This window comes from Gastrolobium bilobum, unplaced genomic scaffold (assembly GCF_033153095.1).
Source record: "Gastrolobium bilobum isolate Gb01-03AN ecotype WA unplaced genomic scaffold, APGP_CSIRO_Gbil_v1 utg30848, whole genome shotgun sequence".
NCBI lineage: Eukaryota > Viridiplantae > Streptophyta > Magnoliopsida > Fabales > Fabaceae > Gastrolobium > Gastrolobium bilobum.
In genome coordinates, this window is record NW_026895941.1 from 59,954 (window position 1) to 86,809 (window position 26,856).

The 26,856-nt window shown below is 36.8% G+C and overlaps 2 protein-coding genes across 2 annotated transcripts; one reads left to right on the forward strand and one right to left on the reverse strand.

The window, feature by feature from the left end:
- Positions 1–2,905: 2,905 nt before the first annotated feature.
- On the forward strand, positions 2,906–4,662 carry LOC133296899 (uncharacterized). The gene is made up of 4 exons (XM_061495945.1): positions 2,906–3,295; positions 3,465–4,003; positions 4,086–4,240; positions 4,565–4,662. The coding sequence occupies exons 1-4, from the start codon at positions 2,906–2,908 to the stop codon at positions 4,660–4,662; spliced, it is 1,182 nt and encodes a 393-aa protein (XP_061351929.1).
- A 17,229-nt stretch (positions 4,663–21,891) lies between these two features.
- Positions 21,892–23,214, reverse strand: LOC133296897 (UDP-glucuronate 4-epimerase 3-like). The gene has a single exon (XM_061495943.1). The coding sequence runs from the start codon at positions 23,212–23,214 to the stop codon at positions 21,892–21,894; it is 1,323 nt and encodes a 440-aa protein (XP_061351927.1).
- Positions 23,215–26,856: the final 3,642 nt, after the last annotated feature.

A 26,856-nucleotide genomic window follows, 5' to 3' on the forward strand; every position in this document is an offset into this window, starting at 1 on the left:
TTTCCTCCCAGAATAAAGCCAAAGCCATTGTAAAGATTATCCAGAACTTTGACCTGAACAGCTCAAGGAATGTCTACATTATAGCCTAGGAAACCCAACCCCTTCTTGAAGGTCCATATTAAACTATGATTTGGGAAAATTTGAAATTATGACTATATTGACTTAGATGAGTGGCTTATATACAGACTTGATGGTGTAAAATCTGTACAATGAGCCATATGTACAATTACAAAATTGGTTAACTACTTTTAACAAAAACTTAACTAAAATTAAACTGCTTAATTTGTCTGACCTATTATCAAACTATGGAAATTTCTTCAGTACATCAGATATACCCAATTGGGTACATCTTTTTTTCAAAATGAGAAATTTTTCTTCCCATTTAATTCATATTTTTTCATGAATTGCCCATCAAATCCTATTTTTTTCTTTTTTGGGATAGATGCACCATACATCGATGCACCAAAGAAACACTCATCAAACTATATACAATAATACCTAATAACCCATAAATCAACCATGATTTTCACTAGCCATGAGATATTAGTTTGGCCCACTTGGACGTTGTCTACCTCTGCCTGTAGAAAAATGGTTTACATAAAACTTGCATGCTTCAAGGTCCAAGTTAATGCTGGCTATTCGTATTATCTTAGAAGCTACGCATTCCTATATTTGTCAATATATATTTTTCATGGAACTAAGGTTAATATGTCCTTTTTTTCAAGAAACTCACCAAATTGGGCCTTGTATGCAGTATGTTGCACTGATATCGACATGGGACACGATATGATGCGACACTTCGAAACGTTAATTCTAAAAAATATTAGATTTCGTTTCGTTAGAACACGTTTTGATATTAAATAAATTTTTAATTTATATAGTGTATGTTATATTTAATATTCAATATTTAACAAAAAAATGATGCTAAACTTATAATAACAGTAAATTTTGCAAAAAAAACATAAGATATTACAAATATTTATATTAAACCCAATAAAATAGTAATCGTAATCTGACGAATCTAATAGTTAGAACTAAACAAGTAACGCAACCCTTTGAACCCTTTTTTGAGTTTCTGCAATACGTGTGGGAGTGTCGGAAAGTGTCGGATACGACACGTCATATTTTTTGATGTGTCGGTGTATCATAGCTTGAAGCCAAAGAATGAGGTGTGTGTACAATGGTAGTGATTGGTTAGGGCTCATAAATGTGATCGTGTTATGTGTAACCCTCTATGTATAGGTAGCAAGGAAGCACAGACACTTGTAAAACCAGGGAGAGTCGTGTCCGACACGATCCGACATGCCGACACGCTCTGACACGGTGTCGGACACGCGGTCAACTTTTTCGACACGTTGACCATTCCGACACGTGAATTTGACCGTGTCTGACACGGTCAAATGGCATTTTCGTAAAAACATAATTTAAAAAATATATATATGTTTTAGAAAAATTAAATATATTAATAAAATTAAATATTATTAAAAAACAAATAAAATTTTATAAAAACATAATACTAATTTGAAAACGTAAAAAATGCAAACCTAAGTTCTCTGATCTCTCTCTGCACTCATAAAAAATGTGTCTGCCTGCCTCTTTCGTCTCTCTTTCCTTATCGTCTGGTCTCTCCTCTCCTCTTTCTCATTATTTTATTTCTCCTCTTTCTCTCTCGACATCGATGTGGTAACTGGTCTCTTTCCCTCTCTCGCTGAGTCGCTGTGGTCTCTTTCCCTCTCTCGTTGAGTCGCTGGCCTGTGGTCTCTTCGAGAACATTGGCTTGAAATATATATATTTTTTGGTTATAGTCTCGTTCGATTTACTGTTAAAATAGCGATGGTGTTTTGTTTTTTCCATTACTTTTTTTTTAATTAACTAATAAGTTATTGGTTTATTAATTATATTGGTTATTTTTTCTTTCTCTCTTTTGTTTTACTGGTTTGAAATTTCTACTTTGTCCAGATTATTGCCTACTAAATAACTTCTAATTTTACCTTATAAGGCACCTTAATATTTTATCTCTTTTTTTGTTTATTTATTTTAGACCGATTGTATCAAAATGACAAAATGTATGAATAATATTGTTTGGAAAATAAGTGTTAAGTTTGGATTAATACTTGGGTAAGAACTGACATTTATCAGAATTTCTTCTTGTATTTCGAGCAATCATAGCCATTGCCTTTTTCTTTTGTGTCGAATGGATGAGCGTATATGCATCAAGAGAAGAAAATGTCACCTTCCATTGTCAGTTTGTCACAAATAATATTTAATAGGTATGTCGTGTGAGTGATAAAAATAAACGAAATATATATTTCTTTATTTGATATTGAAAGAAATATATCAGTAAACAAATTGGTTTGTTAATGGAATTATTTTAATTTAATTTCTTTATGCTACTATTTTAATTAAATTGTTCTATATTTGCATAAGTAATTATTTTGTTCATAGTGTTTAATTTTATTTTTTTAGAATGGATTCAAGTATTGCAAGTAGTGGAGATGATGAATTTCTAAGGAAGCCATTATGGAAATATGTTACCAAAGTAGGCACCACAACAGAAACAAGAGGGAATCTATCTTGGAAATGCAATTTTGTGAAAAGGATTTTAAAAGTTCGTATACTAGAATAAGGGCTCATTTGCTTAAAATAGCAGGTAAAGGAATCGCAAAATGTTTACATGTGCAGACAAAAGACTTGCTAGAGATGGAGAAATTAGAACAAGAAACTAGTGACAGATTGAAGAGTAATGCACCTAAAAATGTGCCTTTACCGCCTTCTAGTTTTTCCGTAGAATCAAACTCGAAAAAAAAGAAGAAGTCGAAGTGAGGGTGGAAGTTCATGTAGAAATCCTATTGAGAGGGCATTCAATGTTGGGGCGCAAGAAGAATTGAACCACTTGATTGCTAGGATGTTTTATTCAGCAGGATTGCCATTCACTTTAGCAAGGAACCCATACTTTCAAGCAGCCTTCACTTTTGCTGCAGATAATAATATTGGAGGTTATTTGCCACCAGGATATAACTCCATGCGAACCACTCTTTTGCAGAAAGAGAAGGAAAATATTGATAGGTTATGTGCACCTATTCGAGCTGGGTGGAAAGACAAGGGTGTTAGTATTGTGAGTCATGGATGGAGTGATTCACAAAGGAGGCCACTTATTAATTTCATGGCAGTATCTGATGGTGAAGCTATGTTTTTGAAATCAGTTGATTGTTCAGGAGAGACTAAGGATAGCCATTTTATTTTCATGTTGTTAAAAGAAGTAATTCAAGAAGTTGGGCATGAAAAAGTGGTTCAAGTAATCACGAATAATACTGCAATTGTAAGGGAGCAGGGCATCTTATTGAGCAAGAATTTCCATCTATTTCTTGGACACCATGTGTTGTTCACACACTGAATTTAGTTGTGAAAAATATTTGTGCTGCAAAAAATGTGGAGAATAATCAAATAGCATATGAGGAATGTAGTTGGATTTCAATATTGTTGGAGATGTTTCTGCAATAAAGTACTTCATAATGAATCATTCTATGAGACTGTCAATGTTTAATGAGTTTGTGGGATTGAAGTTGCTTTCTATAGCTGAAACCCGCTTTGCTTCCATGATTGTGATGCTAAAGAGGTTCAAATTGATAAAATGTGGTCTCCAAAATATGGTAATCAGTGAAAAATGGAGTTTGTATAAAGATGATAATCTAGGGCGGGCAAGAATGGTTGAAGATAAGACATTGGATGATCTTTGGTGGGATTCAATTGATTATATACTTGCTTTCACTGCTCCTATTTATAATATGATCAGGATTTGTGACACTGATAAACCTTGTCTTCATTTGATTTATGATATGTGGGATGAGATGATTGAGAAAGTGAAGAAAGCTATATACTTTCATGAATTGAAGAGGATGGATGAGACCTCAACTTTTTATGAGGTGGTGGATGGCATTCTTGTGGATCGTTGGACCAAGAATTCAACTCCATTTCATTGTTTGGCACATGCTTTGAATCCCAAGTAAGCTTTTAAATATGAATGAATTTAATATTTCTCTTATTTGATATAATTTGTTTAATTGTTTTTCTTTTTTTCCTTTCAGATACTATAGTGAACAATGGCTTAATGAAGATTCTAGTCGAGTTCCTCCACACAAGGATTTAGAGATTAATCAAGAAAGACAAAAATGCTTAAAGAGATATTTTCCTAACTTGGAGGACCGAAATAAAATAAATTTGAAGTATGTGGACTTTGCTAGTATGAGTGGGGGGTTTTAGAGATTATGATGCCATGCAAAATCGATATTCGATGGAGCCCAAAGCTTGGTGGGTGCTTCATGGTGCTTGTTCACCTATGCTTCAAAAGATAGCATTGCGACTTGTTGCACAACCTTTTTCTTCATCATGTGTTGAACACAATTGGAGTACTTATTCTTTTGTGCATTCTGTAAGAAGGAATAAGATGACTCCAAAACGTGCTGAAGACTTGGTTTAGTTTATATACATAGCAACCTTCAGCTCTTATCAAGAAAGACTTCACAATATACACATGGGGATAATAGAATGTGAGACATTGCCGGAGATACATTTGAAGATGTTGGAATTCTTGAAGTTGCTACTCTTTCACTTGATGAGCCAGAGATGGAGTCAAATGTTATTCTAGATGAAGATGCTCTATGAAGGTACTATGTAATCTCCATATTTTATGTTTTTCTATGGATATGCTATTATTTTTGCTTTAGATCAATATAATGGTATTATGGAAATGATTTTTTTTTGGTTAAATTGATGGATATTATTAGTTTAGTTTTATTTTTTTGTTAAATTATTGAATATTAAATGAAATATACACTATATAAATTAAAAATATTATTTAATATTAAAACGTGTCCCAACGTGTCGAAATTCATAATTTTTTAGGATTGACATGTCGAAGTGTCGTGTCGTGTCACGTGTCACGTATCACGTGTCGCGTGTCGAGTCGGTGCTACCTAGATAGGTAGGGTGTACGTGAGAGTGGCGATGCTTAGTTAGGATACAACTTCCTTGGTGGATAAAGCTTGTTTAACTATTAACTCATTTGAATGCACAACCACCTTTGCTCGCATCTTCTAGAGCTTGTGGGTCCTACAATGGTAGCCACGACAATATTCAAATAATTCAAAATAAGTACACCTCTCGTTTTTTCTCTTGTACCCTTGAAGTTATTTTTAAATCTGCGATAGACTTAACCGTTGCAGTTACATGTTAACTTTGGTTCGAGTCATGTATGCATTTGTAGTTGCAATGTTCTGCATGCAAGTATTTGTACAAGCCTTATAACTTCGACAATTGATTCTCTTCAATATCACCTTGCCATATCAAAATTTCACATGCAAGAAAGAGATAAACACAGAATTTTCAAATGATAAGGTCACGTGATGTTTTTAAGATAGAACATCCATTCCCTACAACTTAAACTACATTTCACTAGCCTGAGACCTTATGCATTGGTTGCTGCTGGCGCTGCATAAAGAGTCCCGCCTTTTCATCCCATATGCTCTCTTCATCTCCAAATTAAAAAAATGATAATTTTCACGTTGTTGTTTCACTAAGAATTTTCTTCCTATACTGCACTAGACAGGTATGCTTCCTTATAATCACAGTTCACCTAAACGCAAGAAAAGAATCACAAAATGCTACAGCACTGATGTTCAGCAAATCTTACAGCTTTAGTAGATTTAAAATAACCCTCTCTTCTTATTAAATGGAAAAATGAGATTTCACTCTTACTATTGAAAGTATTATATATAGAGTAGTCTAGTGTATGAGAAAAAGTCCCACATCATGTAATTTTTATGTATATCCTCTTTTACTCAGTTATATAATACTGCTTCCAATGCTCATCTAAAGCACGCGGATCACTTCTTATATCTTTCGTTTTCCTCTCTCTTAACGCTTACAATAGAACCAAAAAGGATATCAAATCCTACCAGAACTATCCATTAAGCCTAATTGATACTAGGCCAAATTCATAAAGCCATAATCTATATTTGCTCAATCGTAATTTGCCATGGATTTCAAACGATTCATATCACAATATAACTGTGATCTCAACCCATCCAAATTATATGGGAAATTACAGCAGTAATAACATGAGGTCCTAAAACATAACTATATTCTATCGTAATATTCACAATTACTAATCTATTAATAGAATCAAACAAGAATGATGTGCTGAATATCCGTAAAAGCTCAATGCTTTTACCAAATGTTTCAAAACATAGAGAAATGACCAATATAGAATGAACAAGCCCCCGTACGTCCCAGGCCCAAGCAAATCAGTTGGTTAATGGGTTGTTAGAAGGGGAAGGATCTAGAAGGAATGTGCAACTGAAAATGGGAGGGAAAGTTAGCTGTATAAGAGGGAGGAATGGAAAGCATGAGTGGATCATCTTTTGGGAAGTATTGGGATCCTTTTGGATATTGGGAGAGACCCATGAGCCTCTCGAATTGCTCAGGAATATCTTTGTTATTGTTTAGTTTCAATTGTTGTTATTGTTCTTCCATTTATTGTCACTGTAATTAGGATTATATTGTCTCCACTATTGTAATAGATGAACACTGCTCAGTTGCTCTTAATATACTGTCCACATTAGTATTTCATAAATTGTGCTACGATTCTGTTCTTGTAAATGAAGTTGATGGTTCCTATCAATTGGTATCAGAGCTCTCCGATCTAGGGAGGGTTTTGAACCACATCAACTCAAAAAAAGAAAAAAGAAAAAAAAAGATGGAATACATGTTGGGTGGTTTGCTGATGATAGAAAAATATAAGTTCTGATAGGGGAAGTTCCTCTGTTCTTGCAGAACACAGATTCGTCCCTTAGTTCCAACCTAAGTGCGCAAGTGCACGCATCAAGTAATAAATGGAGTATTAATGCCTAAATTATCGTTCCCACGAGGATAGAGTGCTAATTATTGGTTTATCTGTAACATCTCGCATAATTAGAAGCCTATATAAATTATAATCTAGAATGTGAAACATGCTTGAATTAAATTTATGTTAGAGTGGAATTAATTTAATTAGGAAAATTACTCTAATGGAAATTATTAGGAATAACCTTGTGTATTTTCGAAACTTAAATTCTAGTACATAAGATGGGTGATCCTTAGGAGTTTATTTAAAATGCCATGATAGATGTGTATGCATACCATGAATTGAAATTCTAAGCGTGTATAGGATAGGATTACTCTTAAGCATCTCTTATAAAAAATTCTAGTCACAACTTATACTTTCATGAATTAATACGGCTTAGGCAAATTATTGGGTTTAAATTCTTTAAGGGCCACGGCCCAAGTCCTTGGTGGGGAGGGGGTTTTATGATCAGCCCTAAGTCTCTTTTAAAATCATCCTTTAGTTATCTTAGAAATCTGAATGTGTGGTCTCTAATGGTCCAACCTACATGCATGTACTCTCATTGGTTAGTGAAGCACACCACACTCCCTCACCACTTCCCTCTTGTTGTACGCATAGGGTGAGAACAAAATCCTGATTGAGCTCCTCCTTACACTAAAGCAAATCAGCTTTGTAAGCTATGCCCAATGAAAAGAAACGCTATCAGCTTGCATGAAACCCCATTGGACGAAAATCCCACCTCTTCCCTCTTTTGCTGTGCGCATGTGTAGGGAAAAAACCAATTAAAAATCTGACTTGTTCTAGTATGTCAAACAGCCCCCAACTCCATCATTTCTCCTCCATCAGCGCCATGTGAAGGACAATACAAGATGATCACATCCTATGAAAATGAAACAAAATTTTTTTTGGCCTGTCCTTCCTCTGATTCACGATTCGGCTGTGTGCTCAAACAAGAGGCTGTATCATTGTATTATCTCCTTATTCCTCCCTATCATCTTCGCCTTGTTGGAGATTCTGCTACATGCAGAGTTTTATCTTGAATCTCACCCTCCTTCCTTCTCTAGCCGTGGACCATCAAGATGAAGAAATGAAAGTCCCCATGTTCTTCCTTCTTTTCCCCTCCAAAGACCGTGAGTTGCACCAAAGAAAGGACCACCATACAGCTCCTAATTTCCTTCTTCACATGTCGGTCAAAGACATGTGAGAGGTGAAGCATCTTCGGTTGTTCCTTGTTCCTTTCCACTGATGAAAACTTCACCTTGCATGCGGAGTCAGTCATGAATTCACAATCATCTTTTGTTCCGCCGGTCCAACCGAATAACAACCTTGGGAGGTGAGGAAAACTTCGTTCACTCTCCGTTCTCCCTTGCTTAGATCAAATCAGTCTGAATCCTCACTGCACGCGTTTGTCTCAGCTGTGTGTGAGCTGGTTGCCCCTTGCATGCCGTTGGAATCGTCTTCTTGAGGCATCAAAAAGGTGTAAGGTTGTTCTTTGTTCATAGGGGGCTAACGGTGTGCATACGAGTAGGTAAACAACCTCGAACTCTCAGTCCTTTCCCTCACTGTTTTGGTCATGGCATGCAATATTGAAAAGATAAAATTATGTCCTGTTATACCTTCACCTTTCTGTTCGGTTTTATGTGTAGTTTAGGAGGTTATATGTTTCCGTTCGATTCACTTTTCTGTTGTGTTGGGACCTTGGTGCGGACTAGCTTAAGAGATTGGCCTTGGAGTGTGCAAATGACTCCCATTTTAACATTGTTAGATTGTTTAGTGAATTAGTGTGAAGCATCAAGCCTTGCATGCGTTGTAATTAAAATTCCAGCAAGCTCATTAGCTTACTTTAGCGCACCCTTGAGCCTTGTAGTAAGGATTGTGTAATGAAGCAAATTAAGAACACTTAGTTCTGCCTAAACCGAACCTGCTTGTACAAGGGGCCTGGAATTCTGTTCGCTGTAACTTATTGATAATTTAATTTGAGTCAGAAAATTTAGCTAGATTAGGAGCAAGGAAAACCGGTTACCTAATAAAATTGAGAGCATGGAAAACTTGTTGATAAATGGTAGTAATAACAGGAAACAGATTCTGAACTTGTCTCACTTGTAATTAGAAGCACAAAAATAATAGGGAAGTGGAATTTATAAATAAAATGTCATGAACCTTTTTAATGTTAACCGAATTGGTATGTTTGGTAAATGTTGGATTTTGGTTGTTATGAGAAAATGAAAGAAACCATTTGAAGTCAAAATTAGTTTAGGAAAGGACCCTGCTAACCGTATGTGAATTAAGCCTAGGGAAATAAAAGTGCTTCGTAACGTCTAGAAAAAAATTATAGCATTTAATTCTGACTCGTTGTATCTTATTTAGGTGCGTATAAACATTAAGAACGCGAACTGTCTCGGTACTGTTTGATTTAATTGTGGACGCGCAGGTATGTGTTAGGTGGTATTACCTAATGTGACTATTAACTAGGGTATGAAGTTGTGAATTGTTGCTTACATGTGCCTAATGATTATCCTGCTATTTATGATCAAAGTATTCTGCCTATGGAAATGTTATGATGGAAAATCTGTCATGAAAAGAAATGATGGCGTGGCAGTATGGCATCAAAAGTACAGGAAGTATATGTTATGATGACGACGATATAAGCATGCACTTTACATCATACAGCATCTGTTTTCTGTTTGGTGTGCCTGCATTGCATTGCATGTAGACTTAGAACTCATGACATCCTAGAATATATATATATATAAGGACATGTGACTGAGCACGCATCATATAGGCATCCCTCGGTACCAGGGTATGGGACACTTGGCATCCGTCCGCATAGGTCACAGTGGAATTCACCAAATGAGGGTGATGTGCATTGAATTTCCACTGTGTTTGTACGCGCACGACGGTGCTATGAGCGTAAAGATGGCGTTATATACGCACTATGATATATGATGATGTTTATCAAGAAATGAAGTTAATGTTGATGCGACTGTTTTATAATTTTGTGCCTAGTTTAATACTGTTGTATTATTGGTTTCATTGCCACTCTACTGGGATTATTCTCACCCCTTTGGGGCTGCTATTTTTATAAAATGGCAGGAGGATGCAAAAGCATATGAGGACTTGGATATTTGCTGTTGGTTTCTACTGTTGGGCATGTTACTGTGATTGTATTAATTTTATGGATGACTGTATGAAATTGAGAAGCTTATATTACTGTGAACTATGATTTTATTATTGCATTATGATTTTATGACCAGCAAGTATTTTGGAAACGGATTTTAGAAACGTTTTACGAAAACTGAATTCTGATGTTTTGAAAGCTAAGTGTAAACTGTTTTGCGAGCACTTTGCAAGTTAGCGTGCTGGGGCTACGGACCTCCGATTTTCCTATAATTTATATGCACGCGTAGCCCCAAATGTCTAGTTTCATTTTATATAAACCTTTCAAAGAAATTCTGAAAGCTCGATTTATTATGAATTTTACCAGCCAGGACGTTTGTGATATTGTCACTGTTTTACCCTTTATTTTGCGAGTTATGTTTCGAGGGGAAAACGAACTTCAAATCACTATTATTTTATATGAACGTAAAGCCCCAGATGTCTAGTTTCTAGATTACAAAGAATATTATTTTTGATTTGTTGAAATGGATTTTATACGAATTTTTAAAGACAGCAAGGTCTGTCAGGAAATTTATATTTTTAGTAAGTTAAGAAATTTTGCGTACTCTGATTTTTGCAAGGAACCCAATTACAATTATAAGTTTTTAACTGGCCTTGTAAAAATCATTTTTCAGTCTTTAATATATGATTAAAGAACTCTAATCCACTTAGCAAACAACTCTCTTGGAGGCCTACAAGGGAGGGTGTTACACTAATTGTAAAGAGTGAAAATGAGAAGAAAAGTTAGTAAATGAACTGTCTGGTCAAACGTTCCCTACTGTCTTGACAACGTTCCTCAGGAACAGTAGGTTCAATCTAATGGCAAACAGTTGCTCGCTGCGTTATGTATGTGATCTTTCCTGTTTAGAAGAAGGTGAGATAATAATCATTGGAGTTTTTATAAGTTCTAAATAAAATGAAATAAAACTACTAAACAGAAATAACTATAATCAAGAGACAACAGGGTGGTGGTTAAAACAGTTTAACAGAAGGAACGGATTCACTGCTTCACTTTTAAAGGGGCTGTTTTCTCTGCTCAAGACTTAGCACCTTTTGGCTTTGTCCCAGTTTCTTTGCCTGCCAACTTTGATTCCTCAGCTCATGGTCTAGATGGCTCATAAGTTTCCATATTCCTACGGCTCCCTTGACTCCAACAGGTACTTAGTTCAGAACCTTAAAATGGACGAGTTGGTCCCTTATTCCTAAGGTGACCAGTAGCGTTTTTGCCATGACATCTACCTTCCCCCAATGGCTAAGCTGTCTGAAATCCCTTCCTTATGGAAGTTCCTTTCTCAGTATGTACCCAATTTCCATTGACGCACAATGAATATAGCTTACTTAGCCAAAGAAATACAAAAAGCTTCGGTCAAGAGTTTTGAAAATAGTTCTTTAAGAGTTTCACAGTTTACCCGTTCCACAGATAGTTCAGCTCATGGCTGATAGTTTAAACATAATTATTCTCAACTGAGATCACATAGACCCGAGATTCAGTCAAGAGATAACGATTGGAACGAAGAGAAAAACATTTATATTAATTTAAAAGACAGTTTACAAAAAGAAACAGAAAATGGAGAAAGATGGGTATTTGCTCGTGAGGAGTCTTGATGGTTGTTTACAGAGAAGAGAAAAAGGGTTGTCACTTAACTACAGTTACAACTTAAAATTAAACTAAGTTACTAACTACTACTAAGTGATCTCTTCCTTTCGGACTGCAAACCCTCCAGGATTCTGTGATGTTTTTGTGTGAGGGTGGTCCTGTTTATAGTTGGAAGAGGAGTGGCAAGACTGTAATTCCTTTGCAGCTAGTTGCTTGAATGAGGGGACAGGACTGTGGCAGTAGAGTGTGAAACTTGCGTGAATTGCTGAATGGAACAGGTTTTGGTGATGATTAGCCGTTGTTTGCAGACCTTCCCATGTTTTGCTTATGTTTTCAGCCAATGAGAACTCTTGATTCTATGCTCTTCATGTTTCCAGCTGCTCAGTTGGTGCACCGCCTTGCTTTATAGAAGTCTTTAACTCTACGTTACCTGCAAAGTGTACAGAAGCATTAAATGAATGGAGCAGGTGCATTAAATGCGTCTCAGTCTGTTCCCCTTTTAATATATTTTAAAGGAATACGTTACCATCCGTTCCCCCACTCTGTTTTTATCATAAATGTGTAAAACAAGTGATTTTCATGCTGAAGTTGCTCATCAGATGAGGGAACGTATGGTATTTTGCCATCAAAATGGGCTTAGATGGGAACAAATTTACGTCCCATCAATACAGATATGAAGATTGGAGGAAAAGTGAGATGCAATTGGAAAATAGATTTGAAGAATGGAGAAAAAGAGAAAAGCAAGTTGAAGAAAATCATAGAGAGATTCTCAGACTCCTTGATGAGATTCTTCAGAATACCAAGCGTCTCTCTAGAGAACGATCACGTAGAAGATGGGGCAAATTTTTTGAGGAAAACAAGACAATCAAGACTCAGGAGGAGGAAGATGAACTAGAATTTTCGAAACCAAAAAGCAGAGCTGCTACGTTATATTCAGAAACGGAAATGCAAAGAGAGCTTGTGGAGGAGAAACACAATGTAAACAAGGAGAAATTTCTAAGTCGATTTCAACCAAAAGCATTAGACGATCCCTATAGAGCGTTAAACTCGTTTAAACAGAGCCGCACGGTGGCTGAGTTTATATGCGAGTTCGAGAAGGTAATTGGAGCTTTGGGAATTGAAGACGAGGAGCTGCTTAAAGGAGCGTGGCTTAATGATGCCCGAAGTAGCATCCATGCGGAATTCCTGATGTACCCAGCAATCAGCTTGAGGGAGATGATCAAGTTCTCTTTGAAGATAGAGAAGAGGAATATGGAAGGGATGGAGGAGGGGCTGGGCGCAGGAAGCAAGGCTGCCACGAGTGGGCCGAATGGAGGGGTTCAGGCCTAATGTAATAGTAACAACCCATATGAGAGTAAAACTTGGGGGTTTTCTGGTTTGGGTTCTTTTAACCCAACGCCCACGGGTCAGGTCAAGAAGTATCCCAACTCAGTTAACACTAAGAATGCAAGTTCCCAATAGGTTAGGGTTGCAAACGGAGATGGCTCAAAGAGGGAAGCGACAAAGGGAACCATAAACACCATTAACTAGGTCGACGATGGTGGTCGCACATCAGCAAGCTAGGCGAGCAACACTCAACGCCTCTCACAAGCAGAGTTATGAGATCAACATAGACAAGGTTTGCGTTTCAAATGTGACGAGCATGGGCACCCCAACCATAAATGTCAGGTCCTTCAACTACATCTGCTACTGGTTGACGCTGACGACGAGGAAAAGGGTGAGGAGAACAAAGACGGAGCAGCGGTGCCAACTATTCCAGACGTTGGCAAATCAGACGAGGAACAAGACCCTTTGCTTGAGATGGTTGTCAAAACCCAGGTTAGTTTCGCCAAATTTTTGGAGTGTATCCCCTCTGGTGATGCACCCAGTAGCTTGGTTTCAAACCGCCTCGGACTATGGCTGATCGTCAAAATGGAGAACGATGAAGCATGGAGATCTTGGGGCTGTCTTGAAGCATGGCATGAGTCAGGGAACTTTGAGGTAGTCTGGTATCACATCAAGGTATGTCATTGGCTCTTTGATGTTAAAAAAAGATAACAATTTTGGAAAGCGTTTTTGTTCATTGCAAAGGAATTCAAGAAGGCTGTTGGGACTCAATGGCCTAAAACTAGGGTGGAGTTTGTGGGATTTTGTAGGAATTATGCTTTTGACATCTTGGAAAAAAATCATAATAGGGGTTGCATAGTTCATAAAGACAAACTAGGTATTTTATATGCTCAAAATTCTGATTTTTTGAGAATGGAAGGCACACGAGAATTTTCACGGCCTCGTTATGTGAACCTGTGGAAAGGTATATTCGAAACAAGGCATTCTTTTACTATTATTAATTGTTTTCATCCACTTGATGAGGTTGTTTTGCCTGTTACTGGAAATCTGCTAAATGGAGCTCATGTTGCTAATTCCAAACGGGTAGATAAAGGTTCAAGTACAGAAGGGGAATGGGACCTTGGTGTGCTCTCTGGTGTTTTAGAAAGCCATTGTCATATACCTTTCACGCAGTGGGATCCGGGTGGTGGCGGTTGTTCCCTCGCTTACCTTAATGGATCCTTACAGTTCAAGCAATGGGACCCGGGTGGTGGAGGTTGTTCTCTCACTTACCTTAATGGATCCTTACAGTTCAAGCAATGGGATCCCAGAGGCAACATCTTCGTTATTTGTACTCACTTTGAGGACAAGGTGAATGTTTTGGGGGGAAGTATTGATACAGCCCAAGCCCAAGCAAATCAGTTGGTTAATGGGTTGTTAGAAGGGAAGGATCTAGAAGGAATGTGCAACTGAAAATGGGAGGGAAAGTTAGCTGTATAAGAGGGAGGCATGGGAAGCATGAGTGGATCATCTTTTGGGAAGTATTGTGATCCTTTTGGATATTGGGAGAGACCCCTGAGCCTCTCGAATTGCTCAGGAATATCTTTGTTATTGTTTAGTTTCTATTGTTATTGTTCTTCCATTTATTGTCACTGTAATTAGGATTATATTGTCTCCATTATTGTAATAGCTGAACACTGCTCAGTTGCTCTTAATATACTATCCACATTAGTATTTCATAAATTGTGCTACGATTTTGTTCCTGTAAATGAAGTTGATGGTTCCTATCGTTAACATACCCAGATAAGCAGAGGACAAGATGATTTTCAAAAATACTGCAAGGAAGTGAACTTTTGGAAGCAATATTTCAAGTTGAGGGCCATCAAATATCAGGATTATGAATCTCCTGGCCATCAAATATGGGGATTATGAATCTCGAAGATTCATATCTCCTATTGCAGAGGCAAGGGAACATGATAGAGTTTAATCTCTATCGAAGAAGAAGAATAGAAGAAGAGTGAGAAGAGAGAGGATACAGAGATGAGAAGAAGAAAAATGAGTAATTCTTTTATTTCTTTTGATGATTGACATCTGTACACATAGTTTCCTTTTAATACTACATGTCTCACTTATTCTTTACACGTCATACTTACCTAAGCATAATATTACATCTATTACACTTTCTTTTATCCATAATGCATCTCTAAATCTTAATGGCTTTCTCCTTTCTCTAATAGTTCTTCTTTCTGCTATGCTTGGTTCCTTCCAAAGATTTGCATCTTCAATGTTCCTTTCCTCTGTTTCTGTTGTTCTTGTACCTTCATGCTTATCATTGGTTGTGGCTATTGTATCAATACTCCCACTATTGAAAACAACCTTGTCCTCAAGGTTGAAGGTAGGAAACTATTGTTGGAACTCTTCCACACTTTCCTATGTAGCTTGCTCCATAGGCATACCCTCCCACCATATTAAAATTTCAGCAGTGCCATCACTGTTCTGTTGAGAATCCATAATCTGTTTGGGTTGCATGACTGGTAAACCACTAGTAAACATTTCTGGTAAGGGAAATGGACAGGTATCTTGGTCTCCTTGAAATGGTTTGAGGTGTGACACATGGAAGGTATGATGGATATTAGCTGTTGCAGGTAATGTGAGTTTGTAAGTAACCTTCCCAACTTTTTTTTCAATAGGAAAAGGTCCAAAATACCTGTAGCTCAGCTTGTTCGAAATGCGGCCACCAAGTGATTGTTGTCTATATGGATGGAGACGAGCCCAAACTAAGGTACCTGGCTTGTAATGAACATCCCTCCTACGTCTATCTGCTTGCTGTTTCATCATTTGCTGAGCTCTTTGTAAGTTGCTCTTTAACTGCAGCAGTAGTATCTGTCTATCATTCAATAATGTGTCCACTTCTGGTGTAACAGTGGTAGGAATATAATCTAATATTCCAGGGGGTTCACGGTCGTATACAATTTTGAATGGTGACATGTTGGTTGCTGAATGGGATGCAGTATTGTAGCATATTTCTGCCCATGGTAGCAGCTTGGACCAGTTTTTAGGAGAATCCGATACAAAGCATCTTAAGAATTGTTCCAATACTCGATTTACTACTTCCGATTGACCATCTGATTGTGGATGATATGCAGTAGATCTTTTCAGACTAGTTCCACTCAACTCAAACAATTCTATCCAGAATTTACTGAGGAATATAGGGTCTCTATCTGAAATTAGAGACTTTGGAATGCCATGGAGTTTACATACCATTTCTGTAAAAAGATTGGCCACCTTTACAGCATTAATTTTTTTTTGTAAGGATCCAAAGTGTGCCATCTTTGAGAGCCTATCCACAACTACCAAGATTCTTGTATGTCCATGGGAGTTAGGAAGGCCAATGATGAAATCCATAGAGAGGTCTTCCCACACTCTCTCGGGTATCACAATGGGTTGAAGGAGACCTGCAGGCTTTTGTGTTGGAATCTTGGCTTGTTGACACACAAGGCAAGAGTTAATAAATTTCTTAATATCCTTTTGCATGCCATTCCATAAGAAGCTGGTAGAGACTCGAACCACTATTTTTTGTATGCCTAGATGACCTCCAGTCAGTGTTGAATGACATTCCCTCATAACCTTATGAATCAAAGGTGAATGAGGATCAATGAGTAATTTTCCCCTTTTAGCAATAACCCATCTCTGATCTCTGAACCATGGTCTACAGTCTGAGAATTAGATAATAGCTGCTGATGTTACTGGAAAAATTCTGATTGTAAATTCTCTTAACTCGGCAAATTGGTGTATTGAGAGGGCCATAAAGCTCATCATTTCAGGATGTCTTGATAGAGCATCAGCTGCTCTATTTTCCTTGCCTGGTTTGTACACTATAGAGTATTGGAATCCCAAGAGCTTAGTGAGGTAATATTGCTGCTCTGGGGTCTGAATTACTTGGTCTAAGAGAGCTTTTAGACTTTTCTGATCTGTTCTAATAAGAAGCCGCCTTCCCAACAAATATTGTCTCCATTTCTTCACTGCCTCTGTTATGGCATATAGTTCTCTGGCATATGCTGCTGCTCTCTGCATTTTCAAGGACAACTTCTTGCTAAAATAAGAAAGTGGATGGTCATTTTGAAGAAAGACAGCACCCACACCAAGGTCAGATGCATCAGTCTCAATAATGAAGTCTTGATCAAAGTTTGGCAAGGCCAACACTGGAGCAGTAACCATGGCTGCCTTGAGATTTTCAAATGTTGTTTGAGCAGCTGTGGACCAGAGAAAGGGCATCATGTTTAAGCAAATCTGTTAAAGGGGCTGCAATGGTTGCATATCCTTGAACAAATTTCCTATAATAACCCGTGAGGCCAAGAAATCCTCGTAGTTGTTTGACATTTCTGGGTGTTGGCCACTCTAGGATGGCTTTTATCTTATTCTAATCCATGCTCATACCATTGTAAGAGACAATATGTCCCAAATATTCAACCTCCCTTTGAGCAAAAGAACATTTGCTTTTTTTGATAAAAAAATTGATGAGTTTGCAAAGTAACTAATACCTGTTTCAATTGCTGTATATGCAGATCCATAGAGGCACTATACACAAGTATGTCATCAAAAAACACAGCAACAAACTTGCGCAAATAAGGCTGAAGGATGTGGTTCATTGTGGCTTGAAATGTAGAAGGGGCATTGGTTAGCCCAAAAGGCATAACCAAGAACTCATAATGGCCTTGGTGAGTCCTAAAGGCTATTTTATGTGTGTCACCTGGTTTAAGGAGGATTTGGTGATAGCTAGCTCTCAAATCTAACTTAGAAAAAAATTGAAAACCTCCAAACTCATCCATTAACTCATCGAAAGTGAGAATGGAAAATCTGTCTTTGATGGTAATGTTATTAAGTGCTCTATAGTCAATACAAAATATCCATGTTCCATCTTTCTTTTTTACTAAAAGTACAGGAGATGAAAAAGGACTACTACTATGTTTGATAAATCCCGAATCAAGCATCTGGGCAACTTGTTTTTCAATTTCACTCTTTTGAAAATATGGGTATCTATATGGCCTAACATTCACAGGTAAGGTGTTGGGTTCAAGGTGAATTTCATGGTCTATATGTCTGTGTGGAGGTAAGTCTGTAGGCTCATGAAAAAGTGAATCAAATTCTACTAATAGTGTTTGTACCTGCGGTATTGGGGTCTCTGTGGGAGAGTCAGAGACAGTGTCCAGCATCTCCAATTGAAACAATGATGCCACTTGCCCTGTTTGTTGTATTTTGCGAAATTGATTGAGAGAAATTGGGCCTGTATGAGACTCTCCTTTAAGCTTGATAATTTCTTTGTTCCACTTAAACTCCATGGTTAGCTTATTATAATCCAACGTGACTGGTCCAAGGACTTGCAGCCATTGAACACTGAGGACCATATCAACTCCCTGGATTGGTAAGATGTAGAAATCCACCAAAAAAATGTGTTGTTGTATTTGTACAGGTACTGCTGGGCAGAAGCCTTGACAATGTAATGTTTGACCATTGCCCACCGTGACTTCGAACTGCTTCTCATGAGTAACAGATAAGGATAGTGTCGAAACCAGCTTGGGTTGGATGAAATTATGTGTGCTTCCTCCATCCACAAACAATGAGAACTCGGATTTACTAATATGGCTTGTGAATCTCAATGTTTGAGGAACAATCACACCTGCTAACGCATGGAAACTTTTGTAGCATGTTCATTTGCCTCATTTTCTGGCAGTGAATTGGAAGAATCAGCTACTGAATTAATTTCCTCTACTTCCTCTTCATTTGGAACAATCAATAAATGTACAGAGGCCTTGCATTTATGACCAAAAAAATACTTGTCTTCGCAATGGAAACATAAGTTTTTTTCTCTGCGTTCATGGAATTGGCTTTGTGTTAGCCGTTGGGTATTGGGTTTGAGTGTGTTGGTATTAGCAATTGGGTAAGTATTCTTGGTTGTGTTTATGTTATGTGTTGTTTTTTAAGGATACGAGGGTGTGGGTAACAATGGAGGGTAAGAGGAGTGTAATTTTGGGGGATTAATTTTTAATTGTAGTTTGGATTTGTAACATCCCAAAAGCTGGCAAGGGCGGGGAGTGATCGCCGGTGCAAAAGGGCACGGACAATGAGCGGCTCATGCCAAATCTTGCAGCTTGGGGGTTCATGAATGAATCGAATCAACACCCGAAAGAGAGGGATTCCAGAGACTGTGCTGGTATGAGACGGTACAGTTAGGAATGGCTTATAAGAATTAATTGGTACTACCTATACTAACAAGAAACATCTACTTTTCGGTAGGCCAGATCGGAAGAACTCCACAGTTAAGCGTGCTTGACTTGGAGCAATTCTGGGATGGGTGACCTCCTGGGAAGTTTTCTCGGGAAGTGTGCGAGTGAGGACAAAGCACACTGAAAAGTCTCGTGTTAGTGTGTGGGGACAGTCATTGATTCTTGCAAGTTGTCAGGCGTTACAAGTGGTATCAGAGCAGGGCCTCTCTTCCAGTACGGTGTGGTTCGAGGACGAACCAGACGGAAGCTGGTGGGCATGTAACATCCCAATAGCTGGCAAGGGCAGGGAATGATCGCCGGTGCGAAATGGCACGGACAATGAGCGGCTCATGCCAAATCTTGCAGCTTGGGGGTTCATGAATGAATCAAATCAACACCCGAAAGAGAGGGATTCCAGAGACTGTGCTGGTATGGGACGGTACAGTTAGGAATGTCTTATAAGAATTAATTGGTACTACCTATACTAACAAGATGCATCTACTTTTCGGTAGCCCGGATCGGAAGAACTCCACAGTTAAGCGTGCTTGACTTGGAGCAATTCTGAGATTGGTGACCTCCTGGGAAGTTTTCCCGGGAAGTGTGCGAGTGAGGACAAATCACACTGAAAAGTCTCGTGTTAGTGTGTGGGGACAGTCATTGATTCTTGCAAGTGGCCGGGCGTTACAAGATTCTTGGATTTTTGCTCAGGACATGGCACGGGTTAAGGATGTTGGTCGAAAAGATGAAACATCATGTAAAATTTCAGATTTCAGTCCCGAAATGAAGCAACTTATAAGAAAAGATTCAGACAATCCATCTACCTGGTTGGAAATGGTCTCAAATTGCTCTTGATACTCCATTATTGCCCCCGTTTGAACCAATTTCGTCAATTTGCCTTGATAATCTTCCATCTCCGATGGCCCAAATCTGGTTTGTAAAGCTTTACAAAACCCAGTCCATGAATCAATTAACGTGTTCTTGTGCAACCACTAAAACCAAGCTAATGTCTTTCCCTCAAAATAAAATGGAGCGATCTTCAATCTTTGATCTTCAGCCATATCATAGAAATCAAAAAATTGATTGATTTTGTAGATCCAACCCTGTGGGTCACTTAATCCATCGTATCCTGACACCTTAAGTCGTAGATTCTTGGCTGCGACATGATCTTGTGAACATGCAGAATGAGAACTTGTTGCGGTACTGTGTGCTGGTTGATGCTCCATGTAACTATCAAAAATCACAAATTTGCATGTTAATTCTTGAAAACGCTTGTTCATCTGCTCCTTCAAAACATCCATTTCGGCTTGTGTGTTCTCCAAACGATCATCCACGGATCTATTGCATGTTTCCGGTGCCATAGTTCGGGATGAAAGCACCAATTGATAGAGTTTAATTTCTATCGAAGAAGAAGAAAATAGAAGAAGGGTGAGAAGAGAGAGGATTCAGAGATGAGAAGAAGAAAAATGAGTAATTCTTTTATTTCTTTTGATGATTGACATATGTACACATAGTTCCCTTTTAATACTACACGTCTCACTTATTCTTTACACGTCATACTTACCTAAGCATCATATTACATCTATTACACTTTCTTTTATCTATAATGCATCTCTTAATCTTAATTGCTTTCTCCTTTCTCTAATAGCTCTTCTTTCTGCTATGCTTGGTTCCTTCCAAAGATTTGTATCTTCAATGTTCCTTTCCTCTGTTTTTGTTGCTCTTGTACCTTCATGCTTATCATTGGTTGTGGCTATTGTATCAGAACATGTGGTCATCAAGTTGAAAAAAAAATAAAAAAAATATGGTCATCAAATTGACAAAAAAAATAAAAAAAAATATGCAACTTGTTTTTTCATGTGTCTGTTGGAGAGATATGAATCTTCCCACAACAGGAGATTCATAATCCCCATATTTCATACCAATAGAATCTCTCCCAAATTTAGCTGATCAATATAAACTTGATCACTCTCCCCTCACCAAAGTAAATTTTTCCATATGAAAATGGGCCAATCTTGGAATGCTTACAGGACGAAAAATGGAAAGGTTGTTAGAAAGATCGTATATACAAATTGCAAGCAACAAAATTATCTCTGGAAGGAACTATAGAAGTTCCTAAATATATAAATCCTTGTGAGGACGACTCGGCACTTTTTTATATACTTTTAAGCAGGTTGTTCAAAGAGAAAACCTTTAATTGCTAGCAACATGAAAAGGAGTAGATTTGTGCTCAGAATTATTAGTTCATGAGTCCATTTATAGCTGAAAATTTTACATAGCCAAATAAAAGACATTTTCTTGATACATTGTATCAGAAACTGAAAATCAAACTATTGTGTGCTATTTTATTAAATTTTCTTAGGCAAATATACATTGCCACCAATCAGCTTATGATCTATCAGTCATAAATGCTACAATTTCTAAAACTACAACAATTACATTCTGGAAAAAGAATAAAGGACAAGAATATAATTCTTCTTGTTGCTTTGACAATGCTGATAGATGCCAAGGCATTAATCTCCGACAACAAAAAAACTTCCTCAGTGTAGGAAACAAGGTTCCTCCTCATGTGGAATCTTTGACACATATGAAACATGATAATCACACAACTAACAGAGAAATGCTAGGGAACAACCAAAAGAATCATAATGAACAAGAATTCAAAGATCCTACCATAATGTTTAAAGAATCCATCACTCAGCAGCTTTCTGTCCATCAGAATAGTAATTGAGGTACCACCGAACAAATTTCTTCAAACCAGTCTGTAAATCTGTTGTAGGTTTATACCCAAACTCTCTCTCAGCATAGCTAATGTTTGCATGAGTAAATGGCACATCCCCATTTCGCGGCAACTTCATTATGTTTCTATTGGCCTTAACCTTCAAGAGCCTCTCTAAAATGCTCACAAGATCTGTAACTGGCACAGGTGAAGTATTCCCTAAATTGAATACCCTCAATTGAGCTGGTCCCTTCTTCTTCCCACCACTACCAGTGCTCTTCTCAGCAGTGTCCAATGCTCCCAAGCATCCTCTCACAATGTCATCAACATAAGTAAAATCTCTGGCAACCATGCCATGATTAGCAGCTTCGAAGATTGGAATTGGCTTCCCCATTAAAATATCCCTTGTGAAAAAGAAATAAGCCATATCAGGCCTACCCCAAGGTCCATAAACAGTAAAGAACCTCAACCCTGTTAAGGAAAGTCCATATATATGATTATATGTGTGAGCAATTTCTTCACCAGCCTTCTTAGTAGCAGCATACAAACTAGCAGGCTGGTCAGTCCTATCACTTTCTGAAAAGGGAACCTTGGTATTTAGTCCATAAACTGAGCTAGAAGATGCCCACACTATAGCAGGTTGTGGATTCACAGACTTACAAATCTCAAGCAAATTGACAAAACCAGCAATATTGCTATGCACATAAGATCCCGGATTTTCCATAGCATACCTCACACCAGCCTGAGCAGCCAAATGCATCACATGAGAGAAAGGAACAACCTCAAAAAGCTTCCTCAAAAGTGATGCATCATTGATATCCCCTTCAACAATGAACACCCCAGTGCGCTCCAAAAGAGCTTGGCGTTTACGTTTCAGTGATGGGTCATAGTAGTCATTGAAATTGTCAAGGCCAAGCACTCCATCACCACGGCGTTTGAGGGCAGCAGAGACATGGGTTCCAACAAACCCTGCAGCACCAGTGACAAGCACAGAGACACCATTGTTGGACCTTACCCTGGCAGAGGAACGAACCCTCTTCTCCCATGCAGCACCACCATAACTGTAGGTCCTTAGGAACCTGCGAGAAGGGTCTGCAGGGAGGGATGAAGGTGATGATGGGGTTCTGAAGAAGAAGAAGAAGATGACACCCAAGAACACAAAGGACCAAATGGTGAGCTTGGCGAGGGAAGAGTGCCACCGAGCCCTATGAAAGTAGGAACCTTTCTCCATCTTGAACTTTCCAGGTGTCGACGGAGTGTCGTCCATGTTGTCGGACATTTGCTTCATCAGAGACATTTTCTTAGGAAAATGTTGACTTTCTGGGAAAACCCACTTTTTTTATTACTTGTATTTCTCGAGAAATGTGGATGCAAGATTTTCTCTCTTTTTTGGTGTTTTTTTGTTTGTTTCAGAAATAATGCATTCAGATTACACAAGATTGGGCATTGCTGCAATTGTTTTATATACACTGGTGTTCAAGACAAGCAGAGAATGAAAGGGGAAAGAAAAAAACAAAGTAATGTTTGGTTTTGGCGATGCTCTTTTTCACTTTTTTCTCATCGTTGTATACGAGGAATCTTGTTGTTTCTTGGAGGTAAGTTTTTTTTGTTGGCGGTGGTGCTGGCCACTCATTTGGTTTTATGGTTTCACAGACAATAAATGGTTCAATATTTTATTTTGATTTAAAAACAGAAAATAAAAAAATAAAATAGACAACTTTAACTGGCTAGACAGAGAGAAGTCAAAGAGAGAGATTGAAGCTTTTTGAGCAAAGGTGAATCAGGGTAGAGTAAGCCAATACATGGAATTCTAAGGTTAATCTAATGAATTAGGATTTTGTTTGATGTTAGTGAGTGAGTCTTCTTTTGTTTTTCCTGCTAAAAAGAACAAAGGCTTGCTGTGTATTGAAGAAGTCTATTATTTGTCTTCTCTGTCTAAAAGGAAGCTAATTGATCTGCCGGAAGACCTAGAATTCGGGAGTTCCAAGAATTTATATACCCCTTTTATTTAAGAATGTTTTGTGCGGGGGGAACTTGTTTCATACGGAGGGAGGAGAGTAGAAGTTTGAGATTTGATGAGAGCAATCGCTGCTTTTAAGCAATGGATGGCATTATGAGGCTTTGCTAAAAAGGGGCTCATGTTTCTCCACCAACCAAAGGGTTTGACAATTTGTGGGTTTGTAAATTATGATCATCTCTATATTCAGAGAATTAAGTAGATTTGGGTTCGCCAATCTTAACTTACAGAGTTTTAACTATGTAATAATCTGTATAGACATTGATATGATAAAATTGCTCTTTAGGTGCAAATAATATTAAAATTAATTACTTATATCATGTGTGTCTTGTATTCATTATTAATTATTGATCTCACTTGTATTTAAAGATTTTAATGTATTAATTATGTCAGTCATTAAATATAAGTGTAATCAATGCTTAATAGATTTATTAAAGTTATACTAATATAAGTTGACCAGTTCCTATTATTAATTATCAAATTTTATGAGTATAATAATATATTTTCTAACAATGATTTGAATCTATTATTATTAATAGATTGTAAAAAATATATGTAAAGAACCTTGAGATACACCACTCCAAAAACTAGTTCAAAGGGTGAGAATGTCTATAAACTCCACATTAGTTGCACAAACAATCATTGTGAGACTATATATCTCAACACGTCCCCTCACACGAGAGCCCATTGAGCTTGAAGAGTGGACAATGCAATAGGCCCAACCTACCTGTGCTAAGAAACGCCACAAGAGAAAGTGAGGGGCGGCGAGGCTCTTGTCTCTTGGTAATTAACAATATATATTATAATAAAGTCACTTAACATGTTACAATAAATTAAAATGACTTGTTTATTAAGTTTACAAACTAAATAATGTCACAAGAACAAAGTAAAATTGAGTTATAAAATTTTTAAATTTTCAATATTAATACCTTTATTATATTTCATAACATGAGAACGTTTGAGCGAATATACACTTAAAAATATTTTTATTGTGTTTTTCCGAAAGTGAAACAAGTTGTTGCAAGAGTTGGAATTCCTATAAATACATCTTAAATTAGATTTACTATTTAATCTCAATTGTGAAAGTGTTAGACTAAAAAAAAGGATAATTTAAATATATATTAAATATTTAATAAAAAGAGTATGTACTTAAATGAATATGTATTTATCATAAGTAGTTCTCACAATTATTCTTATATATGTGGTCTTTTGACTTGTAATCACTCCAATAGACATGTATATGCTAGGACACTAGAAAATCAAGGGTTGAACTATATAAATATGATATATTTCATGTTTTATGTTCGATTGAGATATCTAGGGAACTAAACATCATGCAACGGCGGAGCTATGAAAAAGACTTTGTCAGTGTCAAAAGACTCAATTATTAAAATCCAGCTAGTACTAATATTATATTATTTTTAAAAATCTAACCAATACTAAAGCTATACCATAATTTTTTTTTAAAATATAATTTTTTAAAATTAGGTCGTGCCAAGGCTGTTAAGAAGTAAGTGGCTCTGCCACTAACAACATGATAGCATTAGGCACTGATATGCTATATACAACAAATTAATAACATTCTTGTATTTAACTAGCAGTCATGTATTGCTAGATACTACTCATTGTTTGTAATAGAATTTAGTGTTACTTCCAATCAAACCAAAAGCTTCTAAGTTTTCAATCACTTGTCAGCAAAATAATATATATATATATATATATATATATATATATATATATATATATATATATATATATATGCAAAATACACTAATTATTGAGGGTTGGAGAAGGGAACTAGACTTTTGTTTCATATGAGTGACTTGAGCGCCCAATCCATCATTCCAAACTAACGGAAAAAAAAAACAAGATTTTTGTTTTGGATGAGTTTCTTATCCTTCATCCCACTAAGGACAAAATATTCGCATCACTAAATATTCCGCTCACTCAACATATCCAATGAGGTGGCTTTTTGACCTATTTGGTTCAAATATTTAAAAGTTTGACTGGATTAAGTTCCTGACTAAATTTATTACCATATTAATACAGAACAACGCGTCTTGTCAGTCACCGAATTCGAGTTGCATTGAACGCGTCATGTTTGTTACCGTGTTTTAGCTTGTCAGAATGCCAAAAAACGGCTCTGTCCATGCCTTGTTTAGGCTGCAATTTTATGGTGTAGGATGTAACGTCTTAAGTGTTTAGAAAATAATATATATATATATATATATAATAATATTAATAAAATAGTAAAAAAATAATACTAAATAAACAAATAAATATTTGGATAAAGGAATAATTATAAAATACGTATAATACTATTCATAAAATTGAATAATCATGATAATAATGAATAAGTATTTATAATGCAAAATGAATTAATATATATATATATATATATATAATAGATAAATAATAAAGTAAATACAAGAGACATAATTTTATAAATTGAGCAAATAAATCATAAATCTGATTAAAAATATATATATAATAAATTATGACTTTGGTGTCACCTGTGGTATTAATTTTTTTTTAATTATTATATTTGAAAAACATTTACTACCTTATTTGAACAGTAACCAAAGTGTCTAAATTTTTTATCCAAAATGCCACGCGAACAGTACTTTTTACCAAATTGTCACATGTCCTAATTTGCTACCATTGGTAGAGAATTTCGTGGCCAATAATTTTGTAACACGTGACCATATTGCATACCAAATTCGTTACGACTGATAGCAAATTTAGTTCAGTCAGCTTTTTCCTGCGAAAGTGTGTTACATGTTATAAAATCATTAGCGAACGTAATTTACTACCAGTCGTAGCGAATTACGTCATATGGCAGTCTGGTAAAAAGTATTATTTGGATAAAATTTTTGCCAAAAAATGACATTTTATTCGATGTTCCGCCCTTATTCTTATCTT